This window comes from Triticum aestivum, chromosome 6D (assembly GCF_018294505.1).
Source record: "Triticum aestivum cultivar Chinese Spring chromosome 6D, IWGSC CS RefSeq v2.1, whole genome shotgun sequence".
In the NCBI taxonomy this organism is placed as follows: domain Eukaryota; kingdom Viridiplantae; phylum Streptophyta; class Magnoliopsida; order Poales; family Poaceae; genus Triticum; species Triticum aestivum.
In genome coordinates this window covers 38,211,200-38,222,227 of record NC_057811.1, presented here as the reverse complement: position 1 = coordinate 38,222,227, position 11,028 = coordinate 38,211,200, and the positions used below count along the sequence as shown (strand labels likewise).

The following is an 11,028-nucleotide window of genomic DNA, read 5'->3' as shown; positions in this document are numbered from 1 at the left end:
ATATGTCCCGGTAGCAAAATAGCTACTTTTTTGGGGGAAGCACAAGATGATTGTAAGATTTTTTTTCTCTCTCACGTCACTACAAGTTAGCCAGCTTTTATGTTGAGCAATGTGCAGTTCTATAACAATTTGATTTAACTGAACTAAAGTTTTTGCCATCACCAGAGTTTTAGAACACACTCCCTCTGCTCCTAAATACATGACATTTTGGTAGTTCAATTAAACTACCAAAACGTCGTATATTTAGGAACGGAGGGGGTACATAAGTATAACTGATGAAAAAAAACTTAAATTCAGAGTGCGTAACTATTACAGAAAAACAGGAGGATCGCTCCCGGCTCCATTTTCATCATGAAGCCCATGATCAGGCGCCCAAGTACAGCATTCCAACGCAAGAGTAGTTCAGATGGAGACAGTTGGACCGCCATCCCCTTCCACCTCGTTTACATACGGCTGAAGAGGAGCTGGGTTTGGGAACAGACTGCACAACGAAATACAGCAGAAACAGAACAAAGGGGGCTGGGATCCCCTGTCTATTTCGATCTCTGTACGCGCACGGTATGAAGATTAAAACGAAAATTACCGCAAATAACTTCTCTGCTGAGAAATTTTTTAGTGGCATAACAAGTTGCTGGTGACCAGATTCAAATAGAAAGAACCAACGACCCCATTGCATTCATATTCATCGCCTTCCACTGAGGAACTGACTACAGAGACCGATAGATCAACAGACGCACTCTGACGAACTGACTGCATTCAGATCCATCGCCTTCCACTAACTACACAGACCGATGGACCAACAACGCACGCACTCAGAAACGAAACCATAGCACCAGAACAGCAGCTAGCAGAGTCAGAGTCGATGGAGATTGGAGATTGGAGCAGCGGGCGCAGGTCAGCCGCCGAATCCGTAGAGGGTGCGCCCCTGACGCTTGAGCGCGTAGACGACGTCCATGGCGGTGACGGTCTTGCGGCGGGCGTGCTCGGTGTAGGTGACGGCGTCGCGGATGACGTTCTCCAGGAAGATCTTGAGCACGCCGCGGGTCTCCTCGTAGATGAGCCCCGAGATGCGCTTCACGCCGCCCCTGCGGGCAAGACGGCGGATCGCCGGCTTGGTGATGCCCTGGATGTTGTCGCGCAGCACCTTCCGGTGGCGCTTGGCGCCGCCCTTGCCGAGGCCCTTCCCTCCCTTGCCGCGGCCGGACATCTTCGCTTCTGAGTGTGTGCTGCTGGTGGTGGTGGTGGTTGCGGCGGTGTGGTGGCGAGGTGAGTTGGATGGCGCTCGGGCGTGGGGGATTTGTAGCTGCGAGGTTTCCGGCGATGAGAAGGGCACGATCCGCGTGATGCGCGGTGTGGGCCGTCGGATGGGTGATGGATGGCTGTGAGTGGGGAGACTGGGTGGCGCGGATCGGTGACGTGGCGGGAGCGGGAGCGGGGGGCGTGGGCGGAAGTGAGCACGCTCATATAAAGACTATTTGTTTCTCAAAGAAAATGTAAAGAAAATTTCAACAGGTTTTGTGAATCACCCGGATTTTTTTATTCGTTTCCACTCGGGTTTTGTCTAGTTTTTTTACATTTTCGTAAAGAATGTTTATGAAATTTTCAGAAATTATGAACTTTTTTTAACCATTTTTTGAAATCATCACCATTTTGAAATTTTGAACATAATTCACGAACGATTTAAATTCATGAACACTTTCAGAATTTATAAATATTTTTAAAGTTCATGAACTTTTCTATTTCAACAACTAACACAAAATGTGATATCTACTTTTTCTGTGGGAGAGCATACAACAGAGGAACGAGCAAAAAAAAACGAGTCGACCGAGTGGTTTGAGTGTCGGTCGAGCGTGTGCTATAGAGCCATCTTCGCCTTAAGCGCTAAATAGGAGCTCCCAAGTTTTGGTGTCAACAAATATAAACTTGGGAGCGTTCCCAGGGTTCTCCACGGGGCCGAAGTGAAAGCAAGGCCCCTTTCTTTGGGCTACAAATTCCTGAGAATGTGAATTCTTGAGAATGAGTTATGGCTGTAGATTTTTAGGGATCAAATGGGGGGTGTCAAAAAGCAGATTGGTGTTGTTTACGTTGTTATTCGGGTTGTAGGAGTTGTTTGGGTTTGTGAAGTGTTAATAACTTTCCTGAATGTTGAGTACGATTTTATATGTCGATTAAGTTCAAATTAGTTGTTTCAACTTGATAAAGTGATAATGTTGGTATGATCATTGGTACGAGCACGTTTGCCCGTACCATGTGTCGTCTTCTCCTCTGGATGTGTCCCGGCGCCTCCCGTTGACTTGCCTTGTTCACCACACTTCATGTTTTGTTCTATGTGACAATATTATTCCATGTTTGAGCTCATTTTCTATGGAAACACGTTAAACAATGGATTTTCTCAATTTCTTGCATCCATTAGTCATTAGTAGCAATATTTGCAGTGATTTTTCGGTAATTTTGGGATTATCTGGTTTAAACACTGGTGGAATAAACACAAAAATGTTGCTATCACACATGTGTGTGTAGTGCTAAATACTCTCCAGTTGGAAATAATTTGGAAGCTGGCCCGAAGAAGGGATTATCCTTCACTTGGCAGAGTATTTTTGAGGGTATTAAAACTTTCAAAAGGGGTTGTATATAGCGCGTGGGGACATGTTCACAAATAAATATCTAGCAAGATCCTTGCATTGGATCCCTTCAAGCGCAACCCGGAGAATTATTACACCAAGGGGTGCAACTATGCTGACGAAAAGTTGAAGAATCGAATATCTCATACGTGATGCTTTCTCTGCCATTTATGTTAAGCGTATTCTGCAACTTCCGCTTAATGTTCAAGTCATTGAAGACTTTGTTGCCTAGAATTATACTCGCTCATGATCTTTTTAAGTTCAATCGGCGTACCATAGAGAATTTGCTCATCAATATGGAGGTCGCGATGAGGTCTGATGGGCAGAGAAATATCCATATTAATATGATTTGGAAGGAGCATTGCGGTTGGGATTTCCAAGAAAGGTTAGACACTTTGTCTAGTAGTTTCTTTGGGTACCCTCCCCTACTATGGAACTCTAGCGGGGCGCCACATCCCATGCTCAGTCCAATGCCCCATTTGCCTCGTCGGATATGAAGACGTCCATCATTTTTTGTACTTGTCGGCAAGCGAAGAACATTTGGTATGAGTTGGGCTTGTTTGAGATTATACAACAAGCGAAACGATGGAAGATCCCTCAGGCTTAGTCACTATGGAAATTTTGCCAAGATTGAATCCAGTCTCCTGGAGCTGCCTATGGCGGAGCTCATTGTAATCGCAGCGTACTTGTGGTGACAACGCCGACAATTTATCAAAGGGAAAACGGTGCAGTTACCTGGTAGATTTGTGATATCAATTAAGGCACGAGCAACAAATTTCATTAGATCTTTGACCCCTAAATAACCCGTCAGAGAGAGTGATCACATGTGGAAGAAGTCGAGCTACGGAATTATAAAATTCGTGTTGATGCCTCATTTCATTCTAAAACTTTGTTGAGTGCTACTGGAGTTGTTGCTCGAGATGATCGGGTAACTTTTATAGCGGCGACTACATGATCCCCCCCCCCACCCATGTGAGTACTATTGATTTAGCATAAATTATTGCTCTCATGAATGGCTTATACCTCGCAGCAAATATTGGGTGTACTAGTCTGGTTTTGGAGTCAGATTGCTCCTTTGCCATTGATGTTTTGATCCAACAGGATGCATATGTTAGACTGGATGTGGCGACTATCATGGAGACTAAGCAACTAAGTATGGACTTTGCAAAGTCTATTATCAACACTACTACCCGGAGGCAAATGAAGTTGTGGATGGCTTAGCAAAAAACTCTTTTAGCACCAGTTCTTCAAGCTTTTGGGAATCTTCAATCTTTGACTTTATTTCTCACCACATGTTAAACAATATGACCATTATTTGAGGAATATAGTTTTCTTATTGTCAAGAACAAAATGAACTCTCTAAAGAGTATCCAAATTGAATATAACTAGCTAATTGCTCGTGTGTTACAACGGAGGCATATATATTGTAGCGGCTCAACACCAATCATGTCCGACATAGATCTTACACTCATTATATTCTAGATTTCGGTAAGATTTGATTTGATTTGAGTATTTGTAGGGTAGACAAGATAAGTTTTATTTGGCGGAGTTTTTTTAATAATATTTGATTTTATTTCGGTATTGATAGGGGAATGCAAGTTTTTTTTATTTCGTTAATGTTTTGATAAGATTTGATTTGTGAGTATGTGTAACTCAAAGAAATGAAAGCTTTGATTTTGCCAAGGTTTCTATAAGATTTGATTTGATCGATTGAGTTAATGCACGATGTGGGCAGGGGGGTCCAGGGGAGGGGGAGTTGGACGTACAAACGTACATCCTAACTCGTCTTTAATAGTAGACAATTAGTGACATTTCCATAGAATTGTGGGACCCACTAGTAATAGTAATACTTTGGTGCTGCTCTAATTATATTTTTTGTTTAAAAATCCATCAATACCTGGTTTGGGTGGCGTGTATGCTTCCGGCATCGACCACGTGCCCCTGGCTGTTCTTCCAATATCCCAAGACGCGCAAGTTTGGTGTGGAAAGCGAGGCATAATAATGACAGTCGGCACCATGGGGATGTTCGGGTCTTTCTGGCTGAAGATGAGCTCCAGTCCACCTTGTCCAAAAACCATTTGTCCAAAACGGAAAGAAACTAATGCGAGAAGGTCCACTCCTGGCTGGACAAAACAGAAAGAAACAAACGCGAGGACGTAAAAAACGACAAGTGCAGAGTAAATCGGGTGGAGAAATCCTTTGCATGAACGATGAGTAAATGGGCAAAAATCATAAATTTGACCTGTGGACGAAAAAAATTCATAAAATGAACTGTTGACAAAGCAATTTCATCCGGCTGACTTTTTTTTAGCGTCCGACATCTAGCCGCCACACTATACTATGCAGCACCTGACTGATAGACGCTACACACCTGGCCAACGTCGCACTCTAAATTGTTTAAAAATTACTAAGTCAATATGCAACGTCTGAGATCTAATCGTTACACTAGGCGCTGCACGGGTCGACTCAAACGCTGCAATCGATCGATTGGAGTAGGACGCGGCGGTCTATGTTGCCTTAGCGATGTGATGCGATATGATATAGTAGTAGCTCTAGTAGTACTTGAGTAGTTAAAAAATGGTTACTGCACACCCTTGGACAAATGTAGTGCACACGGTCACGTGAAGGCCGTGACTGTACCTATGACCGAAACACAGTGACGGCACATGGCGAGGCAGTCAACAAATGCAGGTGTGGAAAGAGATGTGTAGTCAAACTCAGGAAATCCTGCTATGCTAGCGCGTCGGGTCGCACGCTAGTGCAACGCCTAGATGCTAGACGCTGCATAGCGCCTAGCTCTCAGGCGTTGCATATTGACTTAGTAATTTTTATGTAGTTTGAGATACGACGCTGTCAGACGTGTAGCGTCTGTTACTCAGACGCTGCACAGTGTAGTGTGGCGCCTAGATGTTGGGCGCTACACAAAAAAGTCAGCTGGATGATTTTTTTATTATTAACAGTTCACTTTGTGAATTTTTTTCATTCACAGGTTAAATTTATGATTTTTGCCGAGTAAATGTGTCATCCAAGAGTGGTGGTCAGAGAGGGAAGATGAATGACGTATGAGAGAGGACATGGGTAGTGTATAAAAGAGGGTTTGGTCATCACCGGTTGTCTCTCACGTTTTCCGAGGCATGCAGTTGAGTGGCACACGTGGGTCACTAGAGCATCGTGGAAAACCAATCGGTCCAAGAGCGGCCAGATGCGAGAGGATCAAAGAACAATCGATACCGGCGTCCTGCGAGAAAAAAAGGTTGTTTTGATGACTTTTTGTTGGTCGTCACACCGCTCGAGAGACGGCTAACTCGTGGGCTGTAGCATTAAAGTTACACGAGTAGTACATATATTTCATCAATAGAGAAGGAGACTACTTATTGTTTGACAAATTACTGCAGACACTTGTACGTCGTGGGTAACAAAACAAACACGCCTTCTCGTATACCGTGCTATTGATATCCGTGACACAATCATCGCTCTACCGCTTACATAACCCGTCAGGCGGCCTAGCATGAAGCTAGTGCACCTAACACGGTAAACCGCAACAGTAAAATTCAGTTACGACTAATTGATAGGCTGTGGTGTACGATGTTAGTACCGACAACGCCGTGGCGGATATCGGAAGGAAGGACGTGTCCGTGAGGTGCCACGTAGATGTGCGGATGAATAACCCCATTGACCGTCGACGGTCGAAGACGGCACGCGGCTTGGGCTGCCGCGTCTGGCGGGCAGTCGTTTGTGCAGGAGGAGATGAATGTGGTTGAGTGCAAAATAAGGGAAGGCGAGTAAATACGGAAATGTTTGTTTGGGGTCCAAAACGTCCAAATGCACCGCGTCCGACTCCAAGCGTCCAAAACGGAAAGAAGCTAACGCGAGAACGTGGCCCTGCCTGGACGAAGCGGAAAGAAACGAACGCGGGAGGGCCGAAAACGGCAAAGCGCGGAGCAAATCGGGTGGAGAAATCATTCGCATTCACGCCGAGTAAATGCGCCGGAGAGCTGTAGCGAGGCAGGCAGCTGATGAGCCTGGCTGGCTATAGCCTGCTGCGTCTACGCGTTCGTCAGACCCTGCCTGTATATAATTAGCCGGCGGGAGCGCCTCAGCAGGCGCAAGGGATCCGTCGTCGTCTACCGCTCGCTCTCGCGCCGGCGTCAGGAGGATCGATCTGGTCGCCGCCGCGTCTGCTTCAGACCAGACCCTCTCCTCGCCCCCCGGCCCCGGTACGATCTATCCCTCTTCATTTCTTCCGTCGACTTCTCCTTGCCACTCGTTTTCTCTGGATTTCCCACGATTTTGTCCGGCCGTGCGGTGGTCGTTCATACGAAATCGTACTTGCGAATTCCGGTTTGTCTAGTGTTTTGAGTTTTGAGTTTTGATTTTTGACGACCCAATCCTCCTGGATCCATGAGGATCTGTTGTGGATCACTCTAATTAAAATCCCTTATTGCTCTCGTAAAGTCTTCAAAAACCAGATCCACCACCGCACTAAAGACTTAAACCCTTCCTTGTTTCAGCAGCTTCCTTGGCAGGTTGTGGTGGTTGACAAGAGACGAGGCGAGATCATGTCGGTGGAACCTGCCGAGGGCGCGGGGGAGACGCTGGCGCGCCACGACTCGCTCTACGGGGACGCCGAGAAGGTCTCCGGCGACAGGCGCCACGGCTCCGGGGTCAGCGACCAAATCATCCATCATCTTGTTGACTTACTTAACCTGTCCCACGGCCGGCTGCTGTGCTGTGTCTGACTGTATGCATGCATGCAGGCAAGCTGGAGGCAGACGGTGTTGCTGGCGTTCCAGAGCATCGGCGTGGTGTACGGCGACCTCGGGACGTCGCCGCTCTACACCTACTCGGGCACCTTCCCGGGCGGCATCCGGCACCCGGACGACATCCTCGGCGTCCTCTCCCTCATCCTCTACACCCTCATCCTCCTGCCCCTGCTCAAGTACGTCTTCATCGTCCTCTACGCCAACGACAACGGCGACGGTGAGCACCACCACCTTGTTCTATATATAATCTTCTTCTTGTGTTTGTTCATGGACATGCATGCCATTGTATTAACTGTGAATGGTGTATGTAGGGGGCACGTTCGCGCTCTACTCGCTCATCTCGCGGTACGCCAAGATCCGGATGATCCCCAACCAGCAGGCCGAGGACGCGTCCGTGTCCAACTACAGCATCCCGGAGCCCAGCTCCAAGACCAAGAGGGCGCAGTGGGTGAAGCAGAGGCTCGAGTCCAGCAAGGCCGCCAGGATCGCGCTCTTCACCGTCACCATCCTCGGCACCTCCATGGTCATGGGCGACGGCTCCCTCACGCCCGCAATCTCTGGTACTACCTACTCTACGTACATTCAGCAACTTCCTAGATTTGAATAGTATAACCGGTTAATCTGACGCTTGATGGCTGTGTGTGCTGATGCAGTGCTCTCTGCGGTGAGCGGGATCAGGGAGAAGGCGCCCAACTTGACCCAATGTACGAACCTATGTTTTTGTACTACTAACATTTGTCAAGAGCTGTCGGCCAGCGAACTGAACTGAATGTGGTTTGTTGTATCTTGTATGTGAAAACAGTGCAGGTGGTGTGGATCTCGGTGGCCATCCTCTTCCTGCTCTTCTCGGTGCAGCGCTTCGGCACGGACAAGGTGGGCTACTCCTTCGCGCCCATCATCCTGGTGTGGTTCGTCCTCATCGCCGGCATCGGGGCGTACAACCTCGCCGCCCACGACGCCACCGTGCTCAGGGCCCTCAACCCCATGTACATTGTGGACTACTTCCGAAGGAACGGCAAGCAGGCGTGGCTCTCTCTCGGGGGCGTCGTCCTCTGCACCACAGGCACGTAATTCAACTTCAGTCAGATGATGCATGCCTTTCTTTCTTTCTACTAATCATTTATTTCCCTGCGCAGGCACGGAGGCCATGTTTGCTGACCTTGGCCATTTCAACATCAAGGCCATTCAGGTTCGCCACTAGCTACCATTTTTTCACTCCATTTGTGCTATTGATCTGTGGTACATTACTAGTTCAGAGCAGCTCCATATGCATGGACTGAAGTTTTCTTCATTTTCTGGCCTGTTTAATTTGCAGCTGAGCTTCAGCTTCATCATCTTCCCCTCCGTGGCGCTATGCTACATGGGCCAGGCATCCTACCTGCACAAATTCCCGCAAGACGTCGCCGACACCTTCTACAAGTCTATCCCAGCGGCGATGTTCTGGCCGACGTTCATCGTGGCCATCCTGGCGGCCATCATTGCGAGCCAAGCCATGCTGTCCGGCGCGTTCGCCATCCTGTCCAAGGCGCTCTCCCTCGGCTGCTTCCCGAGGGTGCAGGTGGTGCACACCTCCAAGAAGTACGCCGGGCAGGTGTACATCCCGGAGATCAACTTCCTCATCGGCGCCGCCAGCATCGTCGTCACCCTCGCATTCCAGACCACCACCAACATCGGCAACGCCTACGGGATCTGCGTCGTCATGGTCTTCTCCATCACCACGCACCTCATGACCGTCGTCATGCTGCTCGTCTGGAAGAAGAACATCGCCTTCATCGCCGCCTTCTACGTCGTCTTCGGGGCCACCGAGATGCTCTACCTCACCTCCATCCTCTCCAAGTTCGCCGAGGGAGGCTACCTGCCCTTCTGCTTCTCGCTGGTGCTCATGGCGCTCATGGCCACCTGGCACTACGTCCACGTCTGCCGCTACTGGTACGAGCTCGACCGCATCGTGCCGGCCGCCAAGCTCGCGGCGCTCCTGGGTCGCCCCGACGTGCGCCGGGTGCCCGGCGTCGGCCTGCTCTACTCGGAGCTCGTCCAGGGCGTCCCTCCCGTGTTCCCGCGCCTCGTCGACAAGATGCCGTCGGTGCACGCCGTCTTCGTCTTCATGTCCATCAAGAACCTCCCCATCCCGCGGGTGGCCGCCGCCGAGCGCTTCATCTTCCGGAGGGTCGGCCCCGCCGAGCACCGCATGTTCCGCTGCGTGGCGCGTTACGGCTACACCGACCAGATCGAGGCCGCCAAGGACTTCTCCGATTCCCTCCTCGACGGCCTCAAGCTGTTCGTCCATGAGGAGGCCGCCTTCTCCTGCAGCCAGCACACCGACGACAACGACGGCGACGGTGCTCTGCGGGCGGCGCAGGCGGCGGCCGCGGAGGAGGAGAAGCGGTTCATCGATGCGGAGCTGGAGCGCGGAGTGGTGTACCTGACCGGCGAGGCGGACGTGGTGGCCGCGCCGGGGTCATCGCTGATCAAGAGGATCGTGGTCAACTACGTCTACACCTTCCTGAGGAAGAACCTCAGCGAGAGCCACAAGGCGCTCGCCATTCCCAAGGATCAGCTGCTCAAGGTCGGGATCACCTACGAGATATAGAACATCAATCAATCCTTGCGCGTTTTCTAGTGTCTTGCTCGGCGTTTCTTTTGCAGAACTTGTTGATGATGACGACTTATTTTAGCGCGAATGGATTAGCAGTGTAAACCTCTGAATTCTGCATTGCTTGGATGATCCTGTACACCACTTGCGGAAAAATCTTATGGATTGCCTGCGTGCTGATGTGGCATGGTTTAATTAGGAATAACTCACTAGTGCAGTGTGCATCGACCCGCAAATTTGCTCCCAGATTGGACAGGGACCGGTCCGCAAACACGGATGCGGAAATCAGACATCTAACGCTATCATGTATATATCCGTCAGTAAAAGGCAATTTGAAATTTAAATAAAAGACCGATCCATAACGTGCGTAGAACACACCAATGCCGAATCACATGCCCGATAACAACGAGAAAGAGACAAGTATACTTAAGTTTTTATATACCCAATCACAAAAGAATAATAGTCCGGCAGTCCCTGCAAATAATTTAGATTTTCTGCCCTGTCGAACTGGCAATCCGAGCCTCCTCCACACTCAAGGAGCCGTTGCCGCCGTGTATGCCGCCTCCGCCCCCTTTCTCTGCCGCCTCCTCCTCCTCCTCCTCCTTGCCGCTGCCTCCAACTCATCTTTCTGCTGCTGCAACATCTTGCAGCAGACGGCTTGCACGATCATTCTCGCGTCGGCATCCGAAGACTCCTCCTTGCCGAGGACTACTGGAATTTTCCTCTTTGCCGATTGTTAGGCTCTTTGCCGAGTGCATTATGTCGGGCACTCGGCAATAGTATCTTTGCCGAGTCCCAAGCAGAAAGTACTCGGCAAAATAGCGAAACTCGGCAAACAGGTACTTTGCCGAGTGTCGTGGACAAAACACTCGGTAAAACAATAAAACACGGCAAACAGGGTCTTTACCGAGTGCGACACTCGGCAAAAGGGGGTCTTTACCGAGTGCTACACTCGGCAAAAGTGGGTCTTCACTACGCTGCACGGTTTTAACTGTACAGGTTGCATACGACCTCGGATGAAGATGTTCCAAAAATCAAAGTTGTTCATTTT

At 49.3% G+C, this 11,028-nt stretch overlaps 2 protein-coding genes across 2 annotated transcripts; one reads left to right on the top strand and one right to left on the bottom strand.

The window, feature by feature from the left end:
• Positions 1-649: 649 nt before the first annotated feature.
• Positions 650-1,287, bottom strand: LOC123143343 (histone H4). Its single transcript, XM_044562230.1, has one exon. The coding sequence runs from the start codon at positions 1,205-1,207 to the stop codon at positions 896-898; it is 312 nt and encodes a 103-aa protein (XP_044418165.1). The 5' UTR covers positions 1,208-1,287; the 3' UTR covers positions 650-895.
• Positions 1,288-6,578: 5,291 nt separating this feature from the next.
• LOC123143342 (potassium transporter 19) lies at positions 6,579-10,121 on the top strand. Its single transcript, XM_044562229.1, has 8 exons — positions 6,579-6,838; positions 7,136-7,285; positions 7,379-7,601; positions 7,696-7,944; positions 8,038-8,088; positions 8,187-8,447; positions 8,521-8,573; positions 8,700-10,121. The coding sequence occupies exons 2-8, from the start codon at positions 7,181-7,183 to the stop codon at positions 9,972-9,974; spliced, it is 2,217 nt and encodes a 738-aa protein (XP_044418164.1). The 5' UTR covers positions 6,579-6,838; positions 7,136-7,180; the 3' UTR covers positions 9,975-10,121.
• The last annotated feature ends 907 nt before the right edge of the window (positions 10,122-11,028 follow it).